The sequence below is a fragment of the Balaenoptera borealis genome (assembly GCF_965194805.1).
Source record: "Balaenoptera borealis genome assembly, chromosome: 14".
In the NCBI taxonomy this organism is placed as follows: Eukaryota; Metazoa; Chordata; class Mammalia; order Artiodactyla; family Balaenopteridae; genus Balaenoptera; species Balaenoptera borealis.
Window position 1 is genome coordinate 89,843,796 of NC_138875.1, and position 24,645 is coordinate 89,868,440.

Below are 24,645 nucleotides of genomic sequence, written 5' to 3' on the forward strand. Positions count from 1 at the left end.
GCATGAAAATGAAAGAGAGCCAGCAGAGACAGTCCCCGGGATGGACACCAAAATAAAAGAAGGTGAAGAAATGAAAACGGATTGGTTTGGCAAGCGGATGTGAGCGGGAGGTTTACTTCACACACCAAAGGACCGTCTGCAACCCGGGGAGGAGGCTGGGCGTGTCTGGCACTGGCCCTACTGTCGGACATTTTTATGCTTTTCTTCCAGACATCCCGGAAGTCCTCACGGCCCCCGGGCTCGTCCCAGCTGTACTTGCTGGGGGCGGACCTCTCCGGGCTCGGCTGGGCCTCATCGCTCCTGACGACATGGCCGGCCTCCACTGGCTCCCCAGAATCTTCTTCGACGCTGCTCTGCCGGGTCAGCGTCCGGCGCCGGGCCAGCAGGGGCCTCAGGCCCGTCCTGCAGGGGCAGTGCCCGGGGCCGGGGCTGCACTGGGCAGCGGGGCTTCTGAAACTAAACCGCGTCTCCTCCTCTTCGCTGCCACAGTCCAGGCCGCTGTCCGGGCTCCTGGCGGCCGAGCGGCTGAACCGACAGCCTCTGTCTTCGAACACGAAGTCCTCGGCCCGGGGGCCCCTGGGTTTCGCAGGGACCCGGGAGCCAAGCGGGGCCTCGTGCCCCCTGCAGGGCCTGGCGGGCCTGGGCTCTCTGGCCAGCCGGGTCCGGGCCCTGGAGGAGACCCCTACGCCCTGCTTGTACGAGAACTCACAGGGCTCTCCATCCTCCTCGGCTACTTCGGGGATACTGAAAAGCTTCTTACTGTGGTGAGTCTGCTGGGGGCACTCGGGCAGCTCCAAGAAAGCACGTTCAGTGGTCCTATTCTTAGAGCACTCCTTAAGGGGGTGGTGTGTTAGAACAGGTGCCGCGAGTCAGTGTGTGATCAGATATGAAGTGGGGCCGAGGGAAGGAAAGAAAATACAGACAGAATTAGTCTCCGAGGCCATGAGGGGCAGAAAGCATGCTTGTACTCGTGGGGGAGGGGAGCGGGGGGAGGGGCAGATGGCATGCTCTGGCCGGGGCTCTGGAATGAGAACAGAATGGGTTAGACGGATGGCGCCGGAGCAGGGGGGCTGGGCAGAGCGCACGCAGAGCGGCCTGATGCCCTCAGGACCAGCCATGCAGCCCAAACAACGGAAGAGTGGCAGCTGGGCCGCGGGTGCAGGGAGGATAGTGGCAGGAGGCCTCACGCTGACCGAGGCGCTAGGATCTGTGACGCGGCTACACCCAGAGGCAGGGACGTCTGAGCCCGCTGCCCGCCGGCTGCACCTTCAGAAACTCGGAAGGCAGCTGCCGTGGGCCGCCGGCAACTGGAGATGATTCACGAAACGGGGACCCCAACCCGGCCACGCCACTGGACTCTGCACGTCCATCTAAGCTCTCAGCACCCTCTGAAATCCATCCTCGTGCGCAGTAACCCATGGCCTCTCTCCCTGGCTCAGATCTCAGGCTGTGAACGCGGGGACCTCGGCACCGAGCTCCCCGAAGTCACGGCTCTGGGCACGGTCTTGCTCTGTCCGTGTCTGCAAAGGCCTGCCTGTCTCTCCTCCACAGCCTGGACCGCGAGGCCCCCAGCGAGGAGCCGTGTCCCCGCCAGTAGGGTGGCTGGCCCACCCAGAGGGGCCTAATGGATGTCGAGGGGCGGACACCCCACGCCCCCTGTCCCGGATGTGGTTCTCTCTCCGGATTTGCCCTCAGCCCCCTCCTCTGCTCCCGCTGAACCGGCCCGCTGGGCGCGCCTCCTGGGACACTCCAGTGACTCCACGAAGCCGTAAGCCCACCGTCTGCCCCGCCACGGGCCTCCGGGGACGCGCGTTAGAGCCGCCTCCGCGTGGGAGCAGCGGATTTGCTTCCCTGTCCCCTAGCCCAGCGGCCTGTGGGCCCCGCGCGCACGGGGACCTGGCGGGGTGACCCAGGGCCGCGTCTGCCGCGGGTCTGGAGCCCACGAGGGCCAGGCGAGGAGGGCGTGGCACACGCTTCGCTCATTTGCTCACGAGAGCCCCACGGAGGGCGTCTACTCCGGGGAGCACGGAGGTGAGGAGGGAGAGCGAGGAAGCAGGGACCCCGCCCCGGGCGCCAGGCGGGGCGCACGTGAGCCACCGGGGCTACCACGTGGGAAGGTGAGCCCGCGGGCCGGATCCCCAAGCTAAGTCTTGGAGTGTCTGAAAAGAAACCAGGAGTCCAGATCCCTGAACTTGCCCTCTGGGCCTTCTCCCCGGGAGACACGGTGACCTTTGGTTTCTCTGCTAACACCGTGCAGGAAGTATCATCCCAGAAGCGTCACGGCGGAGGGGAGGGGAGGGGAGGGGAGGGGAGGGGAAGCAGATACGCTTCGCCGGCCCAGCTCGTGGGGAAGCATGGGGAGCAGGTCAGGCTGGACCGCGGGCAGCTTGGGACCTTCCTCCGCCGAGAAAGGTCACCGTGACTCCTGCTGGACGGCGGCACGGGGCCGGGGAGGAGGGGGGCCGGTGGGGTTTGCACGGGGATCTGTCATGTTCTCTAGTGACAGCGTCGCCAGCCCTGCGGGGGGCCTTTGCTGGGAGAACGTCAGTCAGTCTGGTCTACACAAGCGGGCACTGAGCTGGCATTCAGATCTGGATGTCGCCTTCTGTCCACCGTTCAAAATGCACGGCTCTGTGTTCCCAGAGCAAGGCGGGGGTCGGGCGGGGTTTTCCTCTCCAAGGCCCTTGTCATGTGAAAACCCCACAGCGGCCCGACCAGCTCCCGGCCCTTTGTCTGCCTCCCCCGCTGGGCTGGGAGCAGCTGCAGCTCGGAGGTCACATCCATCCTCATACCCCAGCCTGGCGGAGGGCCTGGCCCACAGGGGCGACCAGCTCGTGCCGAGTGAACAGATGCTCACTGCAACAGGCAGCGGCAGCAGCAGGACGGCTCCTGGTGCGTCCTGGGGCCTCGAGCTCCATCTCGGTCAAGGTGACCCCCCATCAAACCCTTCGCTGGCGGCTACACCAGAGGCAGAAGCGGAGGATGCCGGGGCCCCTGGGGGGAGGTGTCTGAGAAGGGGCTCGTGTGTGGACCCCGCTGTCCTCCAGGAGGGCGGACCCTCCTCTGACCTCCTCTGACATCCCCGCCCCCTGGCCCTCCCGCAGTCCAGCAGCGTCCACCTCGGTTGAGAACCTTTGCACGACTCCGCCAGCTCCCAGTCTCCAGTCTGACTCAGAGGCGGACTCCTGCCCTCCCAGCCCCTGCTCCTCTGTGGATGGACACGAAAGCCAGGGGTTTGGCAGGGGGGGAATCTTCTTTGTTCTATTCTGTCCGATTCAGCTCTTGGTACAGAGCTGGGTGTCCCTGGGGGTGCCCAGCGGACTCTCCCAGACTCCTTCACCCAGAATTTTGGGAAAGAGGAGGGACAGGAGACCCCGAGCGCAGACTCAATAGTGAGCGAAGCCCATGCAAATCTGTGGGCTCTGCTTGCAGGGCCAGGTGCCTCTGGCGCCGGCCTCATAGCCCGGCAAAGGGACAGGGATGGGGCGACTGTGGGGATGGCGGGGAGGGGCCCGGCGCCCCTGGGCACTGACCTTGAGGGCATTGTGGGACGTGCCGCTGGGCCGCCTCCGGCCCCCGTCCTCCAGCTGCATCTCAGAGTAGAGCTCCTCCTCGTCCTCCTCCATGATGTCCGAGAGGTCGGACCCCCGGCTGCTCTCCGTGTGGTACTCGTCTCCATGGCAACAGTGCGGCTGGGCAGGAGAAGGGGATGCAGATGGAGGGGCAGCTCCAGCATGCGGGAGTACCCGGGGCCCCTCCTGGCTGGCCCTCCCCTGCTTTGCCCACTTCTGAGCTCAGAGTCGTGTCTGGGTGTCTGGGTGAGAGCCGCCCACCTCAGAGGTGAGGCAATCGTAGTCCCCAAGCCCGCGGCGAGCTGCGATGGCAGAGAGAGGACCAGACGGGGCCTCCCAACTCGAAATCTGGATGGGGGCAGGCAGAGACTCCTTGGGCTCTTGGCAGGACAGAACGCCAGGGGGCTCACAAGACACACAGGAAAACATCACTTTTCTGGGTACCGTCAGCCTCTCCGACTTAGTGGCTGGACAAAGGCTCAAGCGACAGGTTGTAAGCTCAGGTGGCAGCAGGACTCGAGGCCCCGTGAGCATGTACGTTGCATCTAGGGTCAGGGAGCAGAGAGTGCTGGGTGGCAGGCAGGTGGGTGCAAATGCACCGTTAAGGGCGCCTAAGAGGTTTAAGAAAACCAGGTAGTCTAAAATTCACACACGGGCACACACTGGGTTGTCAAAGACCAGCCCAGTCCGGGCAGGGTGGGACCTCCCTGTGTGGTGTGCCCACTCTGTGCCCAGTTTGGTCACTGACACCGGGGAAGGCCCGCTCCTGGGGGTGCTTGGGGAGGAGTCTGGGGACGGCGGGAAAGGGTCAACAGAAAAGTAAGTACAAGTAGCTTGCTAACGTGTAAACTGAACCACCAGCAGCCCTGATGGGGTCTGGGGATTTTGGGGCTGGTTCAATTCAGCGGTCCCGTTCCCACCCTCAAAGCAAGCGTCCATTATTCAGCATCTCGAGTATTTGCAGCAACTCAAACTGCACACCCTACGAGCTCAGGTTTATGAGCCCCAAACATGCATAAAGCTATTTTGTTTCTGCTGGATGGCATCGATTAAGAGCAATTTCTTTCTTCTCCTGGTGGGCGACCAGACAAGTGTATTTAATAGCATCTCGAGACACGTTTATTAAAAATACCCCAGTTTCAATCGCTCCTCTAGATAAAGACGTGTCAGCACCTGAGTGGCACTAAGTTCCCGGCCCGCTGATGGGAAGGCAGCGTGAGTGCCCAGGCTGGGGGTCCCGACCCAGCCGAGCCCTCAGAGAAGTGGCCTAGATGCTCTCAGCCTGAGAAGTCTGTGTGTCAGCGTTTGAGCTGCTCCAGCCCTAATTCTTTCAATCAGGCACTGCAGAGAAGACGTAAAAGTGAATTGATTTTAAATGAATGAACAAAGATCAGGTTGGTTTGAAAGAGGTCTTCCCAAGGCAAATGGGAAGGAACTCTCCTCGAGAACACAATCTCACTGGATTCAAACCCAATGATGAGTTAGTAATAAACCCATGGGATGGAAGGAGGTGTCTGCTGTTTGCCAAATACATCATGGATAAGCCATTCATAGGACTCCTATTCCTCTTTTCTGCCCAGTGAGATGTCATGGGAAGTCTTGATGGAGCTTCTGGAAAAGATTTTTCTACCAGTTAAAAGAGATGTGCCTGAGAAGAAAGCCCCCCTCCTTTTTCCCTTCCCTCCCTCCCTCCCTTCCTTCCTTCCTTCTTGGGGTGCTGTCATATGAAAGTGTGACGATTGGAGCAATGGCAGCCACTTTGTAACCATGAGGGAAAGGCCAAAAGAATGGAAGATTCAGAACCTAGAGCCGGGACACAATTGAGCAGCTGAATCAACCTTGCAACCTCCTACCTGAGACTTCCTGCGATGTGGGAGAATGAAATGTCTTTGTTATCTTAGTCATTATTAGTTGGGCATTCCATTTCTTGTGTTTAAATGAATGCAAATAGAATTATTTTAATCTTTTAGATAAAGAACCTGATGGTTGGAGAAGGTGAGTAACTTGCCTACTACTAGCAGTGACAGAGCCAGGAAATGATTCCAAGTCTGTGAGATTCCAAGGCCCTCTTCTTGGCGAGGTTGTGACACTGCCTTGCTGCAGAGCTGTGTGTTGAGGGGGCTGGAGGATCTGACATCTGAGGGGTTTTCAAGCTCTGACATCTCAAGATCTCAGGACTCTCCAGGCCCCACTCTTCCTGTTGCCCAGACTTAGGTCTTGACACCATTAAAGGACATTCCCACTGGAATACGCTTAATCAGAAATTGGAGACCAAATCCACATTGGATGGATTTGTCACTTGTGAGCCTGGTCTGGGACGAGAAGCCCTGACATTTTGTCCCTCCAAGGGTGGGATGCCGACCGTTTAATTTCTGAATCTCCCATGATGCTTAGCACTTAGCAGATGCTCATCACACATCTGCCTGATGAACGAAAGTAAAGAAACAAATGGTAGGTTTTGCCTAAATTGAGACCAGGCGGTTACCTGGAGACTCACCTGAAGCACGAAATCAGCCCATGAACGGATACTCACACAGGGCCGTCAGGGAGGGCAAAACCCTCACGTTCCGACTTTTGAAACTATCCCCCAGTGAGGTCACAAATGCGCAGGCGCTGTGCAATCTAAACTTTCCAAACGGACTGAGATTGCTGTCACCCGGGACTTGGGGCCGTGCACCCCGCAGCTGCACTCACCGGCTTGCCCAGCTCCGAGCCTTTCAGAAACTCGTCCACCGACGCGCCCCTCCTCTTGACGTCGGGGGACTCGTAGCCATCTTCCTCGTCCGAGTTTGCGTACTGCCCACTGCTTCTCTCCAGGAAGATGCTCCTTTTCTCTAGCTTGGAAGAGAAGAGGGGAGGTGTCAGGGCAGAGGCCGCCTGACCCTGGGGGTGGGTCGGAGCCACTGTGTGAAGGGACTTGGGGTGAGTGACCCGCACAGGCTGGCGGACGTTTTCTGATGCTGCCCTGGGTGCCCGATGCCCCTCCCATGCCCACCAGAACTAGCTCCTGCCTTTGCAGGAGGTGACGCGTGGGTGCTGAAGAAAGGCTCCTCTCCCTCTGTTTGCCACCCTGGCCTGGCTGCTAATGTGATCAATTAACCTTTCCTTGAATATGGAAGCTCAGAGGTTTGCTTTCTCTCCACACCTTCTGAAAGGGGAAGGCAGGCCGGGGGGCGGTGGGGAGGTGTCGGCTGTCCCAGGTGCTCCTGGGCCCAGCCTCTGGCTCCAGCCCGCTCTCGGGGGTCCTGTCTGGGAGCTCAGGGTGGTGGGAGGCACGGCTGCTAGCCGAGAGGGCGGGGGGGGGGGGCAGAGCTCACCCGCCAACCCCTTCCCACCCCAAAGCACCTGGGCTTCTGCTTTGCGGGAAATCAGGGCAGAGCGCCAGGCTGCCCGTAATAAATGTGCACATTCTGAGGCATTTCCTTTAGTCAAGGGTACAATCTGCTGGGTAACTATTAACAAATCGGGAGATTTCACAAAAAGCCTGGATTTCCAGTTTTTCAACAGGCACTGAAGTGCTGTCACGGTACCTCTTCCCCCTCCTGGTTGCCTGGCCGTGGCCCGCCTACCTCAGCTCTGACCTCTAGGGGTCTGGCCTCTCCTGAAGTTCCTGACCCAGCCTCCAGCCTGGAGGGGGCCTGGCCCGGACCCTGGGATGCCCAGCAAGTGAGGGTCTCCCGGCACCGGCGTGGATGTCTCCACCTGCATCTCAGAGAAGGCACTGCCAGGGGCTGCCGTCCTGGAGAGACCCCCGTGGGCTGGCTGGGCAGAGCTGAGAAGACCACTGACCACCACTGTCCCCTCTGCCAGGGCCCTAACCTCGGGCTTGCAGCAGACAAGCTGGGCGCCCTGGTAGACAAATGCGCCCAAGGGAGAGAGATGGGGGTTTGTCCCAGCCGCGAGGGGCACGTGGCCTAGCTCAGGTCCACGTCCTGCTCTCCTGCAACACTTCTGCTTCTTACAATTCCTCGTCTCACTGCACATTTCCTCTGGGACATGGCCACACTGTCATCCGAATACTCCTCCCCACGGTCCAGGCGATTTCTAACGATAGGCATGTGAATGTATTTATGTGCATGCATTTCTATATGTAGGTATGTATGTATACATACGTGTATATAAATGCGTGTGTGCATGTATGTACACACACGTACATACATATGTCTATCTGTGTGTATACACACACGCACAGACACATACCCACACGCGCAAACACACACACACAGCTAGAAGCCTGAAGTGAGCCAGCCAGGAGGTGACCCTCGGTTAGGAAGATGTGCCCCCAAGCCCACTCCCAGGAGGCACCTCTCAGATCCGTGGGCACAGACCAGTGCCTGGTTAGCGGGTTGTTAGCTCGTCTGCTAAGCCAGGCTGGTGGATAACCAGTTCCTCTGGTTATCTGGGTCCGTATCTACGCAATGAAAACACACGTTGATTGCGACAGGCTCAGGCCTGGAACGCCCCGAATGCAGCCCTAGGGGAAAACTGGAGGATGAACACAGCACCCTTCTCCCCAGGTCAAGCCCGCCACTCTGGGTGCTGAGTGTTCGGGGCACGTCTCCCCGCAGACTCGGGGTGCCGATGCAAGGTCCCATCCCCGCTGGGCCGCAGAGATGGACCGCACGGCACGGGCAGCGGTACCGGCGAGGAAACGCCCAGCCTTACCCTGCTGCTCTCGGCCACCCTCTGCGCGGCTTCCCGGGCCATGGCCTTGGCGACCGAGGTGGAGACCGGGGCGCCCTGCGGCTGCGGAAGGATGCGGCTGGGCGAGGGCGACCGCCGCCCCGGGCCCGAGCCCTGCAGGCCGGGCGGCTCCAGCAGGTGCCCGTGGGCCGGAGCAGGCGCCCGGCCGAGCTCCCAGGCCTCATCCGCCGCGGCGTGCGGACCCAGGTGTTCATCTTTGGTATCGGGGGCTCCGGCACTTGCTAATGGCTTCGGTGTGGGAGCAGTTCTCAGGTGGGGGGCAGGAGGCACCAGGAGGTCGGGGGGGATGGCAGCGGCGGCGGAGTCTACGGACTCGCCCTGGGCGGAGAGGGTCCGCACGGTCACGCTCTTGGCTTCGAGGCTCCGCAGCCGCACCAGCTCCACGGCCGTGCCGTCCGCCGTGGGGGAGATGATCTCAGCTACCTGCGCGCAGAGAGAGCGGGGTCAGGGGCCCCCCGGGCGCCCCTCCAGCAGCCAGGGGCCTGGGCCCCGCCTACACCCAGCTCAGACCACACCTCCCGGCCCGGAAACCGCGTCAGGCTGCAGCCCCGGTGGAGGCCTGGGGGGCCCGCTGAGCACACCCTCTTCTTCCGCGTCCAGAGCCAATCCAGGAGCAGACGCGGGGGCGCAGAGGAATCAGAACGCCGGGCGTGTTTCTGCCAAAGCGTGGCCCCGGGGAGGTGCCAGGCAGAGGCCAAAACGGGCTTCCGGCTGGACACGTGACTGCGGCCCCTTCCGGTGGGGCGGGCTGGGGGCGGGGGCGGCCCTGCCTGCTGGGCTTCTGCGAGGAGCTGCGAGGAGAGGGGGCCCTGCAGCGGCCGCTCTCACGGGCGAGCTGGGACACTGCCCCGCGTCTGATGCAGCAGCCCTGGCCCTGGGGCTGCGGGGAACAGGGTGGGGAGCGGAGAGCAGACAGCAGCTTGCTCCAGCTCCGCCCCCCAAGGGCAGCCGTGTCTGTTTCGTGTGCCGGGACCGGCTGGGGCTTGAGATTACGGGCTCCCCTCCAGCGGGCATTAACGCTCAACACTGCAGCGTTTCCGGGGCATTTGGACCACCGTCTCGCCAAGAATCGGTTTGGTGGAATCTACTGAGTGGGCCCTGATATCGTGGGCCTCGAAAGATGTGAATTTTTGGTACCCAGGGGAGAACAAGAAAGGTCCGGAGCAGAACAGGTAGTCACTGCGGGGGGAGAGCAGAGAGCATTCTGCGAAGGGGGACGGGGCAAAAAGGATGGACTTCTCCGTGTTCTGCAGCCGAGCCCGGGATGGCGGCGCAGGGGGTGCTTAAGTAGCTGCTGGTGGGTCGTGGGGGCTGAGGAGAGAGGGAGAGTTGCCCGTCACTGAGCGGAGAGTGCGGGGGCCTCTGGGGCGAGCGCTGCCCCCGCAAGGACTCACCCTCTGCCCTTTGGCATACACGCCGTAGCCGGTGACGTTGGCTCCGTTGGACAGCCCCGTGGCCGTCAGGGCGGGCGGCTTCCAGGAGACCTGGACGGTGCCTGGGGTGGCCGCGGCCTGGACGGCAATGTCCTGGGGCGGGGCGGGAGGACCTGGGGGACAGAGGCAGAGGAGCTTTCAGGACACGGCCCTCTGGCAGAAGAGCTGCTACCACGCCCGGCTGGTGGCACCCGGAAACGAGATCTTCTGTTAAAGCCTCCAGGGGTCGCGGGCAGAATATGAAGCGTGAAAGCAGAGCAGGAGGGTGAGGAAGTGGCAGCTCCCGGACACACGCAGTGCCCTCCTGGAACCCCGCTCACGGGTGCGCCGTCCCCAGGGGAGCCCGTGACCCGGGCCAGGCCAGCCCGTGACGCAGGCCAGGCCAGCCGGCCACGAGGACCCAGCGTTTGGCAGAGGAAAGAAATCCCTGCCGCCTCTCCATCCTCTTCTGCGCCCCTCCTCCCTCCGCCTTCCCTCCGTCCCTCCGTCTCTCTCTTCATCAGACTTGGGGGCAGTGAGCTGGACCGCACCCCCCCCCCCCAAATCTCACCACCTTGCGGGACAGGACAGAACCGGGAGCTGGAGAGAGACGGTTCTGATGAAGCCACCCGGCCCTGGACACCGGCTCTGCACACACACTGCCCGGCTGACCAGCTGGGCCGCTTCCTTTGCCCCGGAACCCGTTTGAATCGCGCTCACCATGGAAGTCTTGAGCAGCTACTTCAACCAACAAGGAGGCAAGGGTCATGTCGCTGGTCCTTCCAGGTGGCTCTTGAGGACAGCAGGACCACCTGTCTGCCGTGTAACCCACAGGCAGCTCCTTTTCCCCCCGGGTCTGTCTGGTGCAAAACTCCCGTAACTAGCATTCTATTTGGAAAGGAACGTGTGACTTTCAGGAGGAAGGTGTGAGCTTCATCCCCCGAGGCCTTGCTCCGGCCCCGCGGATGTCTGCGTGGCGCAGCGGTGGCTGTTTGCTGAGGGTTTCTTGTGTGCTGCTCGTTCTTGCTACTCACTTGGGACCCTGCATCACTTGATCCGCACAACAGTCCTGTGAATTCAGCGCATTCTTGTTTTGCAAATGAGGAAGTTAAGGTTCCAGGGAAGCTGCTCGGCTATTGTGTGTTGGAAGCGCCGGCCTGCAGCTCAGTGCGGCTCATGAGTAAGGCTGTTGCAACCCACCCTCAACACACTGCAATACGGGGCTTCTGAACTTCCCTACAACCGGCTTCAGAAGTTAAAATTCTACCTGGACGGTCCATTCAAACATGATAGGTGGGTCATTATTCTTAAGGGCGAAGGTCAAGAACTGAAACTGGCTTGGGAGTTTGCTGGGTGCCCACTTCTACCACAAGAGCAATGACAGCGGAGGGCCGGGGTTTTGTGGGTGGGGAAGACTTGTGTAGCGGTGATCTGCCAGCTCCAACCCATCCCTCCAGTGGCCCGGAGGTGAGGGGGTCACACTGATGTCCATCACGTGGGGTCACCTGGTCCAACCGTATGTCCGACGTCGAGCTCACGCTGAACGAGGTTCAGGGGCTGCCCTCCCCATGCCTCTCACTCGTGACATTTCCACAGTCAAAATCCTCCTCCTCCTGGACAAGCAAAGGCACTAGTCTGCTATGGACTGCATGTTTGCATTCTCCCCAAATTCGTATATTGCAAACCTAACCCCCAAGGTGATGGCACTTGGAGGAGGGGCCTGTGGGAGGTGATCAGGTCATGAGTGGGGAGGCCCCATGAGCGGGGAGGCCCCATGAGCGGGATTCGTGCCCTTATCAACAAGGCCCCAGAGAGCTCCCTTGCCCCATCCTCCGGGTGAGGACACAGTGTCTTCACCGTCTATGAGCCAGGAAGTGGGCCTCACCAGACACTGAGTCTGCCCACGCCTTTTCTCGGACTTCCAGCCTCCAGGGCTGTGAGAAATAAATATCTGTCGTTCATAAGCCACTCAGTTTATGGCATTTTGTTACATCAGCCCGAGCTGACTAAGACAGCCAGGAACTGGGCGTGAACCTATGGGAACAGGCCCTGGGCTCAGCATCTCCTCCGGGTCCCTCTCCATCTCAACGTGAGCTTCTCCACGAAGACTCTCCCGGCCGTCCCAATGTACGTGCTCTTGCCTCTCCTCGGAGCCCCTGGGGTCTCTGGGTTTGGGGCTCTGGTTTCTTCAACCCCCAGCACTGACCACAAGACCTCACGGCAGGAACCAAGGAAAAGCTCAAGTCCTCCCTCTCCCAATATCCGCGACTGACATCCCAATAGTCAGGAAATCCAGCATCACCTTACAAGACGAATGAACTGACCCTTCATAAACTAGTTGCTACTCAGACCTGCTTCCTCCTTGAAGTATTGTCTGTCCCGCCTGCCCCTGACCTTGCTGCGTTGTAGGTCAGACTCTAGTTGATGATGGATTTCAAAAAGACTGGAAAGCACCATGCAATAAAAAGCAAATCCATCATAAACTGGAGAGCCAATCTCAGGTTAGATGGAAGGCTTTCTGCAATTAGTAGAAATGATCCTGGAGAACCACTGAATTGTTTGTCAACCTGCTGACAAATGAGGTTGGGCAGAGCTGGATTAATGAATCACAGAAGACAAATCCGAGGAGAGTGTCGAGACAGGAACTTTGAGGGAGTTCTGTGAACATCACAGGACTAAAAAAAGCCCTCGAGGTATCAAAATATGCCCTCACATATCTTTCCAGACACAACCTTCTTTGCTCCAGGAAGGCTGCTTTTCCCCAGGTGTTCAGGCTCCCATCCTGGGCACAGCTGCTTGCTCGGAAGGGCTGCCTTGTACGTGAGCCCCAGCCAAGATCAGCATGACGGAACCTCATGGAGACGGCGGTGGCAGCTGCCCCTTAGATAAATCGGAGGATGAGCCAATCCGGGAGGATGGTCCATCTCAACCCATCTCTTTACAGTTTCCTGGGAGAGAGCGCGGGGGGATGGGAGAGGGGTGCATTCCTCCTCCTGTTACAGCTGGGCGGGCAGGGAAGGAAGCAGACGGGTGCCCGGAACCCAAGAGAGCATCCACAATGGAACTTCATGTCTTCGCAAATTCACCCGTATGTGTGAGAGATACATACGTATATGTATATATATCAAAAGGAAACATGAGAAGAGAGAACGATTTTGAGAGCGCTGTGGGCACCCCCTCCATGGTTCCTCTCTGTGAGCGCACGTCCAGGAGTGGGTGACACCGGGAAGACGGAACCCTCCAATTGCCTAGGGTGCTCTTGTTGCCTCCTGTCTTCTGTAGGGCGAGCCTCTTACAGATGCAAGCATTAAATATTTCCAACAACACGGCCCCTGAACGGAATCCAAGTTTTCTCCTTCCCTCTCACACACACACACACAGGCGTGCGTGGGTGTGTTCCGTGGTTCCCGGCTGATTGAAGGATGCTCCAGGACGGCGCCGGCTGTCGGCAGCAGCTCCCCCCACCCCTCCCCTTGCACGGGGTGACATCCCGGTGTCCCCTCCCTTGGGGGCTGACTCCCACCCCCGACCCCCCACCCCGGGAGGACAGCTCACCTGCCGGCAGCGTAGAGAACTCCACGAAGGCCTCCTTCCTCTCCCTCTGCTCCAGGGGCAGCTGCCAGGGCATCTGGTGGGGCTTGGCCAGGACCTTCACCTTGTAAGCCGCGTTGGGCCTGAGGTTGCAGAACTGGTACTTGTAGCTGGCGGCCCGGACCACGTCCAGCTCCTGCTCGTTGAGGAAGATGGCGTGGCTGTAGTTGCTGTTGGCGGGCGCCCAGGAGAGCCGGGCGGAGACCTGCGTGATGCTGTCCACGCGCAGGTGGGACGGCGCCACCACCACGTCCTTGCCCACCAGCAGCGTGCAGCGCAGCTTGTCCGAGCTGCCCCGGCTGGTGACGCACTGCACGGAGATGCGGTAGGTGCAGGCGGCCATGTTCAGCTTCTCCACCAGGGCCTTGGTCCTGCCACCCGGCGCCAGGCTCAGGCGCGTCTCTGCGTCCACCAGCACGCTGTAGCTGCTCACAGCCCCCCAGCCCGGGGGCACTGCCGGGGGCTCCCAGCCCACGATGACACTTTTGGCAAGTTGTTTGATGAGGGTGATTTTCCGAGGGTAAGGCACGGTGTCTTCTCCGACGTCATCGATGTTCACGTCCCGCGTCCCCGCCCCGTGGTCGGAGAGGCCGGAGTCCGCGCGCGTCGGGGAGTGGAGGTCCAGGATGTGCTCCGCCTCCGAGCCGACGCCGGCGTGGCTGACGACGCTCTGCTCCTGGTCTTTCCCCAGAGTGCTTGCCAGCCGAGACTCGTCCTGGACAAAATCCACGAAGTTGGAGGGCACCAGGCCCCTCTGCCCGTCCAGGAGCTCGCCTGTGGGGAACGAGGACAGGGTTACCGTCCCACGGGGGCCCCGAGGTCCCGCAGTGGTGTCTGCGCCTCCCCGCCAGGGCACGGTACGGAAAGCAGCAGGGCCACGGTGGATTCCTCAGCCCTCTACAGGAATCACTGCGGCATCACCTCTTGGGGACCCCCGCCCCTGCGTCAGCACCCCGCAACCTGCCGTCTGCCACCCCGCCAGTGAGGCTGGCTTCCCCCATGGCGCCCACCCCACCGCGGCCAGCCACGCGCGTATGTGTGTCAGCGCCCCCCTTCCAACGGGGATGAAGCGCTGGGAGGACAGGGAACTTTGTCCCCTGCTAGTCCTACAGGGACACCTGGCACAGAGTAGGTGCTCAGTAAGTGTTTGTCAGAAGGACAAACAACGTGCAAACTGCGTGGGTTCAGAGGCTAAAAAAATTACACACCTTACTCTGATTTTTGATGAGGTGATCACACAAACAGGAATTAAAAGGTGAATTTTCCCCCCTTGCAGAGCAATGTGTCTGTCTTAGCGAAATTCCCAATATGTGTCCGTTTGGTGAGAGACGATCAATGTGGTCCCAGAACCACCTGGAGGCTGAGTGGCCCAAAAAATGCCACCAAACTAGCCCTCGTGGCCACGGGCAGTCACAGCGGGGACCATTTTTTTATTTCATGAAATGGTCTAATTTGTTTGTGTTCTCTTTATTCATGGGGCTCGAAAGCCTGCTGAGAGCAGAGCCGTGGAGAACTGAGAAGCGTTCGGAGGGGCTTCAGAGATGACACAGTTTGGGTAATCTCGCGACACCAGCGGGAAAGGGCTGTTTCCCCTGATGCATCGCAGAAAGGGGGATTGACTGGGGGTCCGGGGACCCGGGAGGCTGGGAAGTGTGGAACGAAGGGTGGGGTCTGCTCCCAGTAGACACACCCACACCTCGAGGGACATGCGCCGGGCCTGGGCGAGAGGGCTGCTGACCACTGAGTCAGTCCTGATTCTCCCAGCGTCACTGAGGCTCTCTGATTCTGCTCCTGTCCCCAGCTAGGGGGCGGGTCTTGAGACGTCAGGCTTTGCCTTGAGGATGTTCGGAAAACACAGCCTCATTTGACGCAAGGAACGATGAGGAGGAGGAGGAGGATGGGGTGACAGCAAGTCCTACGTACCAGGCCCCATCCTCAGACCCCACGTCTGCTTCCTCATTTATCGTCACAGCCACCCCTTAAGGTGGGAACCGTGACCATCTGCATAGTGAGGGGAGGTACGCTTGCCACTGTCACGTGGACAACGGAACGCTGAGTTCTGCTGCCTGCCTTTCATCCGGCCTCTGGAAAGTCTCTGTGGGCACAGTGCCTGGCGCGAATACTCTAGAGAATTCCAACGAGGGTTATCTGGCAGCCGCCTTGGGCACATAGTTCTCCCCTGGTGTGCACCATCGGTGACGGCAATGTGAATTTATGTTAAGAGTTCAAGCAGTTTTGCCACCAGTTGTGGTGAAATTTCTCGGGAGGCCTACCCACAGCTGTGCCACTGTTTTTCTGGTAACTAATGGAAACCAAGAATTTCAATGACCCCAGGTTCTGGCACCTTCAGAAAACCAGCCCAGGCTGGGCTGCCGCTCACCGACCTCAGCAGAGGCCACCTGATCTCAGGGCCCGTCAACCCCAGGACAAGAGCCGAGAGTGTGGCCATCAGCTCCAAGGAAACTCCAGGAGGTCACGCAAGAGAAACCTGCTAGTTTAGCAAGAAACAATCTTTTCTGCTCAGAGGGATCAGGAGGAAACCGAGACCCTTCTATTAGGGCAATGGAAGAGTTTAGGGAACCGAGGAATCTGGATTTATGAAGCTCCTGGGGATGTCCCATGTTCATCCTCTAGCTACAAAAGTGACCAAGGTTATGAGTTTTGGGCAGAGGAATTCCCATTTCCTGATCTCACACTGCGCAAGGTGCAGGAAGTGGTCAGGCAGGACACGGGGCTGGACCACCCTAGGTTAATGACAGAGGCTGAAGGTCAGTGGGATCGCTGTGAACCAGATGAGGTCCCCTGAAAGGGTCCCTGGCCCTGCCTCGGAGAAGGTGCTGGGCTGTAAGAGGGGCGGGGAGGAGAGACCCTCATCTGTCAGTCCCACGTGTCTGCAGGAGCTCCTGGGAAGCTCTGTGGACGTGAACATGAGAAGGTATCCACCCCGTGTCAGAGGGCTGCTTGGGGTTAAAAATAGGAAACCCCACTCAATCAGACAAAAGGGGAACAAACACCTCGTAACTCTGGAGGGCGGGAGGGTCAGAGCAGAGGCTGGGACGGCCGGGAGTGATGGGGGGCCCGGCCCTGGCCTGGCCTGTGTGTGCCACCTGCCCACCACGCTCTCACTGACCTTCGTAGAAGCCGTCCTCGTCCATGTCTCCATAGACGTAGAGGTACTTCCCCGCCGTGAGGGGCAGCTCAGCCTCCGGGTTCTCATTTGGCCCGTCGAAGGGGTTGTAACTAGAGAGAGAAACAAAACCCATTCAGTAATGCTCTGGATGGAAACCAACCCCAGCCCGTCCCTTGCAGAGCTCGGGGCCTCCTCCCTGCTGTCGCCAGGACATTTTAGACCCACGCGATGGTTCGGTGCTCGTGGATTGTCCGTGCACTGAAAACTCAGGCCATCGATAGCTCAACTCACACAGATTTCATGCTAAATGGTAGTTCTGGAGGCAAGCCGTACACTGAGTCCTTTGTATCAGATGACATTTAAATGACTGCAAATTATATTTTTAAATAAATTTCTAAATCAGCAAGCAAATAAAAAAGTAATTAATCCTATAATCGTCAACATATGTTATTGATCACAGGTAGAATCATATGACATATACTCTTTAGTCACCTGCTTACTTTTTACACTTTGCAATATGACATGATTATCTTTCCCCTCGTGAAATATTCTATCATATCCTTTTTAATGGCTGTATAATACTCCACTGAAGAGATTAACATACTTTATTTAACCAATTTCCTATGTTGGGCATTGATATTTCTTCAAACTTTTGGCTGATATAATCAGTGCTGCATCCAATATCCTTATCAACATATGTGGCACACCTGCCCACTTTCTTCCTAAAGATAAGTCCCTAGGTAGTATATTTGGTCAAAGTCCTGCACATTTTAGAGGTCTTGGGTATGTACAGCCAAAATGTTCTAAAAACGGATGTACATTTTATCTTCCCCTCCCCACTAGGACTGTAAAATGCCCACTTCTCAAATCCTCAAAATATTGGAATTAACATTTTTTAAAGTCATGTCCAACTTGCAAATAAAACATGTGAGATGAATTTTTGATTTTCTAATTAAAGGGTCAATTAATTTAAAATAACAGGAAAGGACTCAACAAGAAAATAAAAGTGACATTAGTGATCGTGGGAGGTGATCACGTAAACAAAAAGAACAAAGGGTGTCACTCAGCGTCCTGTCACACAAAGGGTGAAGCCAGCAGCAGCCGCCCTGGGGGCCAGCAGCCCCGTGAGGTACCAGCACTTTCCTCTGTGTGTTTTATTTGATCCCCATTGACGCTCAGTGAGGAGAGCAGAGATGATATTATTCTCATTCCCCATTCTCATGGCCGACTGAAGTGCGATGACTTGTCCAAAGCCACAAGCTCATCAGGAGGTGTGGGTGGGAGCGGAACGAAGGCCTCCTGGTTCTCACCCTGTGTGGGTTTAACCACACCACGTCGCCCTGTCCCTCAGAGTCCAGAGGTCCAGGGACGTCATCCAACGCCCTGAGGGTTTTACTGAGTCAGTGACTGCCGGGGATCTGCATCAGGATGGAAAGCAGACGGACATATGATGTGAAAGCCCAGTGGGTGGAGTGAAGCCAAACGTGGTTTCTGGCAGAGGGAATGGCACATGCAAAGGCCAGGAGGAAGGGAGCAGGGTCCCCTCAGGGAACTGAGCGGCCAGCTGCTGGAGAAGGACGCGTGAGGGTAGGAGCGCTGGGGGACGTGGGTCAGAGGGGCCAGATCAGTGTGGATTTAACCTCCAGAGCTAATAGCTATCGGGAAGGAGTTGTCACCTACGGAGTGATGTGATCGCATTTGCGTTTTACAGAGGGGTGCCTTTGATGCTGTGTGGATGGGGTCTAGCTGGGCAGAGAGTGATCTTAGAGGAGATGGAAGGGGGGCTGCCTGGGTGTGAGGGCAAGGGAGCAGGGTCCCGGAGGACTCGAAGCTTTCTGGTCTCAGGAGGTGCAGATGTGGGTACAATTACTGAGCAGGGGTTGGCGGGAGCGGGGCTGGATGCGGGGAGATGGGAGGCCCAGGGTCCAGTTCCAGGCGCCTTACGCTGCCTAGGCTCAGAGAGGCTGTGGCTGCAGGTGGAGCCTGGAGTGGTCCATGTGCAGAAGAGGTCACGCAAGGCGGGAGGATGGAGCAGGAAGACAGGGGACAGGGGCCCAGACTTCAGGAGGCCCGCACTTCACTCTCAGGAAGAGAAGTCTCAGCTGGTGAGAAAGAGGGTGGAAGAGGCCAGCGTGGGGAGGGAACCGCGGGCACCGAGGGGAACCATGCACCGAGGGGGTGCATCCATCGGGGGTGGACGGATAAAATGCGGTCTCCCCGAAGTCTGCTGTGATCCGGGTATAGAAGGGAACAGAGCTGCAGCGGGTGAGCCTTGATGACACAATGCTAAGACAGGAAGGAAATGTCCAGAACGGGGAACCCACAGCGACTGAAAGATTAGTGGTTATTTGGGGTGGGGATGGAGGGGATGGGCTGACACCTGAAAGGGACGGGGGTCTTGGTGAGCAGACAGGAATGTTCTCAACTTGACAGTGGCGACGATGGCACGTACTGTGCGTTGCATCTAGAGACTGTCATACAGAGTGAAGTAAGTCAGAAAGAGGAAAACCAATACGGTGTAATAGCGCTTATATGCGGGATCTAGAAAAACAGTCCAGATGAACTTACTGGCAAAGCAGAAAGAGAGTCACAGACGTAGAGAACAAACTTACGTTGACCAAGGGGGGTCGAGGGGTGGGACGAACTGGGAGATTGGGATGGACATAGACACACTACATAAAATAGAGAACTAATAAGGAGCTACTGCAGAGCACAGGGAACTCTGCTCAATACTCTGTAATGGTCTACATGGGACAAGATTCTAAAAAAGAGTGGGTACATGTATATGTATAACAGATGCACTTTGCTGGGCAGCAGAAACTAACACAGCATTGCAAATCAACTGTACTCCAATTTTAAAAAATGGGGGGATTGTAAGGTATGTGACTGACCCCTCAGTAAAGCTGTTTAAAAGGAAGGGTGCGGGAGGCCTGGGTCGGGTGCCTGCCGGACTTCTGGAAAGGGGCCCCCTGGAGCCTCAGCGAGGCTCGTCCTGCTGTTGGGGGAGGGGAGACCGGGCTGAAGAGGAGGCAAGAGATGGGAAAGCAAAGGCCGCTCCACAGGCAGCTCCTAGAGCAGAGGTGGGAGGAGGGAACGGGGCCACGTGGAGCAGGGCTTCTCCTGTTTCGAGTCTGGGGAAACTTCGAAGCAGGGTGCTGAGTAAGGACGGTGTTTAGCTCTGGGGGGGAAACACCCCCAAACTCCCCTTGCCTTCGAGCCACTCCTCCAGGGATCCTCAGGGTGTTTAGGGAACTCAGATCCGCACGATTCTGTCTGGGACTATTCTCTGCGCTGTTCACAATGTCGTTTGATTTGGCGGGGGGTGAGGTGGTAAACACACCGCCAGGAAAACACCAAGAACACCAGCAGAGAATGGAGATGGAGCTCAGCGAGCGCCCTGGCCGTGGCTGGTGCCCGCGGTACCGGGTATACACCGGTTGACCGCTCAGGCTTTCTCTCTGCCTGCTTTCACGCTGGCTGTGGATCCAGCCTCTGGATGCCTCAGCTCTTGGGCACCTTCCCCAGAATAAGGTCTCGTCTCCCCGGGAGAGCGGAGGGAGGGCGTGCCCAGGGAGCAGGTGGCCACCGCAGCCTCGAGGGACCAGGCTCATCGCTGGGAAGGGCCCAGCTGGCGAGGGAAACAAGCCTGGAAGCCAGATGAGCGTCCCGGCCGCGGCCCCAACCGGCCGGCCCGGAGGGCTCTGCCCAAAAAGCTGTGCCAGCCCAGCTCCACACACACAGAGGAAGAACCGTCCTCCTGCCAGACATGGGGCGGGGCTGAGCCCGCCTTCTTGGGCCCCAGGACTGGCGTCCTCAAAGCTCTCTCCAGTGATATGGCGATGTCCCCATGGACCCTATAAAGGATGCAGGCGGGGGCAGCCGGCATTCAGATCGGGGGGGGCCCTCCTCAGGGGCCGGCTGGCATCCTCATCCAGGACGCCCCAGCCCAGCGCGGCTACTCCACGGGCTTCCATCATCTGGACGTCAGAAGTGGGTTTGCGTTGGTGAAATTAGTGGGTCGGCAGAAAATAATCCACTGATAGGCAGCATAGTTATTAGAAATGGTTCTCATTGGAGAAGGCAGAAGGCATTGGAGGTATGCAGACGGGCTAAAAGGAAGCTCACCCACCTCCTCCACGTGAACAGATTTTAAGGATCTAGTGAGGGAGGCATCCACCCTTGGTGACGGCTCCTGAGGTTTGATTCCTATACAGCTCTGTGCACAGTTCAGTCCCCTTACGGGGGCCTCTGGTTGCCCGTCGCCCACTGAGAGGGCAGTGGCGTCTGCCCCCAGAACACTGTCCTGCCTGCCCGGCCAACCCAGGAGGCAGAGGGTCACTGGAGCGTCTGGAGACACAAGAGCCCAGGTCTTCACGGAACAGAAAGTACAGGAGGTCTGACTGTTGAGCGCCTGCTTTTGGTGACTATCTGATTCATCCGTGTCTGCACAGCCGGCAAACTCTGGGCACTATAATGCCTGCTGCATTATAACCAGGCAGGGAAGCTGCAGAGAGAGACTAACCCTCGTCCATCTGAAGGTTTTCAGTGGTAACCACAGGAACCTGAGGGCCGTGCATGGCCAGACTGGCTCACATTGGTGGGCACAGGCACCCAGGTCCTCCAACGAGAGCTCAGCTCCGCAGCTGCAACAGCTACGTGATGTGGCCCAGGCACCGGGCGGGCAGGGAAGATGCCGGAAAGGCACCACGCAGGGGGCTCTGGGCAAGGAGGCCCCTCTTTGCGTTTCAGCTTGCTGCCTGTCATGGAGTGAACTGTGTCCCCCGGAAGAGACGTTCAGGTCCTGGCCCCTGGGGAGGTGAGCTTATTTGGAAATAGGGTCTTTGCAGGTGTGATCGAGTTAAGACGGGGTCATACTGGAGGAGGGTGGGCCCTAATCCAAGGACAGGGGTCCTTATAAAAAGAGGAGGGAACACCCAGAGACCCACAGGGAAGGAGAGCACGTGAAGACGGAAGCAGAGGTTGGAGCGGGGAGTCTACAGCTGAGGGATGTCAAGGATGTGGACAGCCAGCAGAAGCTGGTCCTCCCCACACCTTGATTTCCCACTTCTGCCTTCCGGAACAGGGAGAGAACGGATTTTTGCTGTTTTTAAGCCACCCAGTTGGTGACAGTTTTGAATGGCAGCCCTGGGAAACTAACACGCCATCCGAAATCTTTCTATCAGAACAGACAAACGCTTGCCGTCTTCCAAAGCCTGGCTGAACTGCCCGCTTTCTCTCGGCACCTGGGAAGGGTCCCCTCAGCTCACGGAGTGTTCCCACCCCCATCATCCCACCTGCCCAGAGGCTGCCCGCGCTTACGGACGCTCAGAGCATGTGGAGAGGACCATCGCTCTTACCTATAGCGGGCGACACACAAGTGGACCTTCCCCGAGTATCTCTGCTTGGCGGTACTGGAATTCCGTTCATTATCCATCTATTAAAGACACAGTGGATGTGCAGGTCATTGAAGCTGTAGGCTTCACATTTCATGCCGGAAACACGCAGGAGATCCCTTCCACGGTCCCCCAGGGCTTTTCAGCCTCAGAGGGTGGGACCCCCATGAGATGCTGCCACACCCGGGTTCTTGGTCTTGGGTGTGACCCAGAGATGGGGGCGGGGTCCCTCACTTCGGGCTTCTTGGTCACACAGAGGACATTTATAAAGAACTTGTCTCCCCCAATACTGTATGATATCACTTCTATGTGGAATCTAAAAAATAACACAAATGAAGGTATACGCACTACAGAAATAGACTCACAGACATAGACAACAATTTTGTGGTTACCAAAATGGGGGAAGAGTTAGGAGTATGGGATTAGCAGATACAAACTACTCTATATAAAATAGATAAGCAACAGGATTTACTGTATAGCACAGGGAACTATAGCCATTGCCTTGTAATAACTTATAATGGAGTATATAATCTGCAAAAATACTGAATCACTATGCTGTACGCCTGACACTAACACAATATTGTAAATCAACTATACTTCAATAAAAATTAATTAATTAAAAGCTACTTTTAAAAAGACCTCATCTTCCCACACCCAGATTGGACTCAAGGTAAGGACCATTCCCCGACATAATTTAAGGCCTGAGACGTCACTGCCCCAAACCCAGGCTCCTTGGAGGAGACATTTAGGTAATGCTTTGTGCCCTCAGCCCTCAAGGGCTCAGTGCAGGGAAGGGAGCGCTCACGCGTGGATGGTGCCCGGTGGTCCCCGGGAATCCTGATCAGAAAAAGTGACACGGGGGCTCCTTCCTCCCGATGGCCCTCCCCCTGCCCCGCTCCTCTCTGCTGCCCGAGTCTGCAGGGCACCAGAACGCTGCCTATAGGGGTTCCCTTACACCGGCTACAACTGTCTTGGGGTCGGGGGAGGGAGGAGAGGGCACCAGGCTGGAGGATGAGGAGAGGGCAGCAGGGGAGGGTGGGAGTGACCATGAACCCCGCCCATCCCCGGAGAAGAAGCCCCGGGACTCCTGTCCGGTCCCTCCTGACACTCCCTCACCCGGGGAGAGGGCTCTCCTGGGGGTCACACCACGTCACTCGCCGTCTCAAGGCCTTCAGTGGTTTCCCCCTGGACTTGGACCAAAAGTCGAGAGCTTCCCTGAGGCCTCAACTCACCTCCCCAGCTCCCAGCTTCTCTCCAGCCCCAGCGGGCTTCCCCTGGGCTCCTTCTCACAGATAAACAGACCACGAGTGGCCGAGAAGGGCCACCCTGCCCTCCACCTCGTCCCTCCGGGTCACCGGCCTGTTGGGTTCACGACACTCGCTGTTACCCGACTTCTAGGTGTTGACTTACTTATGGTCATTCAGCCCATGAGAGCAGGGACTCCCCTCCCCACCTGTCTGTAAACTGGGGCCTCACGTCCTGGCACATAGTAGGTGCTCAATGAACGGGGGTGAAGGCAAGAGAAAGGGGGCTGGGGAGAGAGGGAGAGGGCTGCCAACACCCACAGCCCGCATCACGGCGCAGTGGGGCAGCTGCCTCAGCCAGGACAGGACTCACGTCTGATTCAAATCTGCATCCTGGGCCACCAGATCTTGACAGAAAGGCGGGCTTGACGGACAGAGGTTCTGGCTTGTCACCCGGGAGCGGGAGGGGCTGGATATATTCCCCGATCACAGCGCGGCTTCCAATGGAGCTTTCCTGACCTGGACACCGACATTGGAGCAATTTGAAAGAAGACACCAAGGAAATAATCAAAGTGCACTGGTCATTTGCCTTCCCTGTGGGTCTTTCCCTGTCTTTGGCATCAGTCTTGGGCTTTTATTTTGGGACCCACCCATCTCCCACTCTTAATCTACAGCCCCCACTCTGGGCTGTCCATCCGGCAGAGTCCACGCATGGCTACACCAATTGTTTGGTGGAGATGGTGGTGTTGCACATGAGATGGGAAGGTCCAATCAGAGAGAACTTCGTGGGAGTCATGGGCAAAGAGGCTCTCCTTTTCTCTGGCTTAAAATGGAGAGGAGATGAGACTCAGTGATACTGCAGCCACATTGCCACCAGGAGGAGGAAAGTCCATCTGAGAATGGAGACTGCTCATAGAAGGAGGAGCTGGAAGACGGAGAGGGAGGAACTGGATCCGGGTGGCATGGCTGGAGCCCCTGAATCCAGCTGTACCTGAGGCTAAACCTAGGCTCTTCACCTACTCTGTGCGATAAATAAATTCCTTTTTGCTCACACCAGTTTAAGCTGGCTTTGCTGTCACTTATGACTGAAAGAGACCTGACTTATACACAAAGTGGCCAGATGGCCAGGTTTATGGCTAAAAAATATTCTTGAGACTCACTAGGACCAAAGCAGATCTGCCCATCCTGCCCTCATGGGGCTGCTGAGCCCCATCCCAGTGACATGTGGCGGGGTGGGGAGAACTGAGTACCTTGACCAATGCTGGCCCGGACTGTCGGATTAAGTCAGGCGTGTTTTTTTAGGATCAGATGTGAATTACAGAAGCAACCATTTCCCTTCCCCACGTTCTCACTGCCTGGTGGCCTGCGGATGTTCCTTTCTGGCTTTGTCTAGTCTCTGGCTGGCTGTGGCTCTCCCATCACAGGGACTGCTGCACTGAGGAAGATGACTCGCTGAGCCCAAATCAGGAAGAACATACAGGGTGAGAAGTGCTCCCACAAAGGCTGCGTAGAAGTCACCCCCAGAGAACCCCCACTCCCCTAGCTGATTAAGAGAACTGAGAACCTCGGGGAGCATCACTGCAACAAAGAACTGATGCT

At 57.9% G+C, this 24,645-nt stretch overlaps 1 protein-coding gene across 15 annotated transcripts in view; it reads right to left on the reverse strand.

Moving 5' to 3' along the window:
* The window catches only part of RIMBP2 (RIMS binding protein 2), a 338,608-nt gene that overhangs the window by 36,488 nt on the left and 277,475 nt on the right, over positions 1-24,645 (reverse strand). For 9 of the 15 annotated variants that reach the window (XM_082353202.1, XM_082353201.1, XM_082353199.1 and 6 more), the window contains 10 exons: positions 23,420-23,565; positions 21,767-21,843; positions 16,410-16,519; positions 13,244-14,053; positions 9,671-9,822; positions 8,238-8,699; positions 7,878-7,983; positions 6,267-6,406; positions 3,534-3,692; positions 126-833 (listed from right to left, as the gene is read on the reverse strand). In XM_082353202.1, the coding sequence (XP_082209328.1) occupies positions 126-833; positions 3,534-3,692; positions 6,267-6,406; positions 7,878-7,983; positions 8,238-8,699; positions 9,671-9,822; positions 13,244-14,053; positions 16,410-16,519; positions 21,767-21,843; positions 23,420-23,565 (2,870 nt within the window). Of the gene's footprint in view, positions 1-125; positions 834-3,533; positions 3,693-6,266; positions 6,411-7,877; positions 7,984-8,237; positions 8,700-9,670; positions 9,823-13,243; positions 14,054-16,409; positions 16,520-21,766; positions 21,844-23,419; positions 23,566-24,645 lie in introns of all 15 variants that reach the window. The other 6 variants (XM_082353194.1, XM_082353196.1, XM_082353195.1 and 3 more) reach the window with 3 other exon arrangements.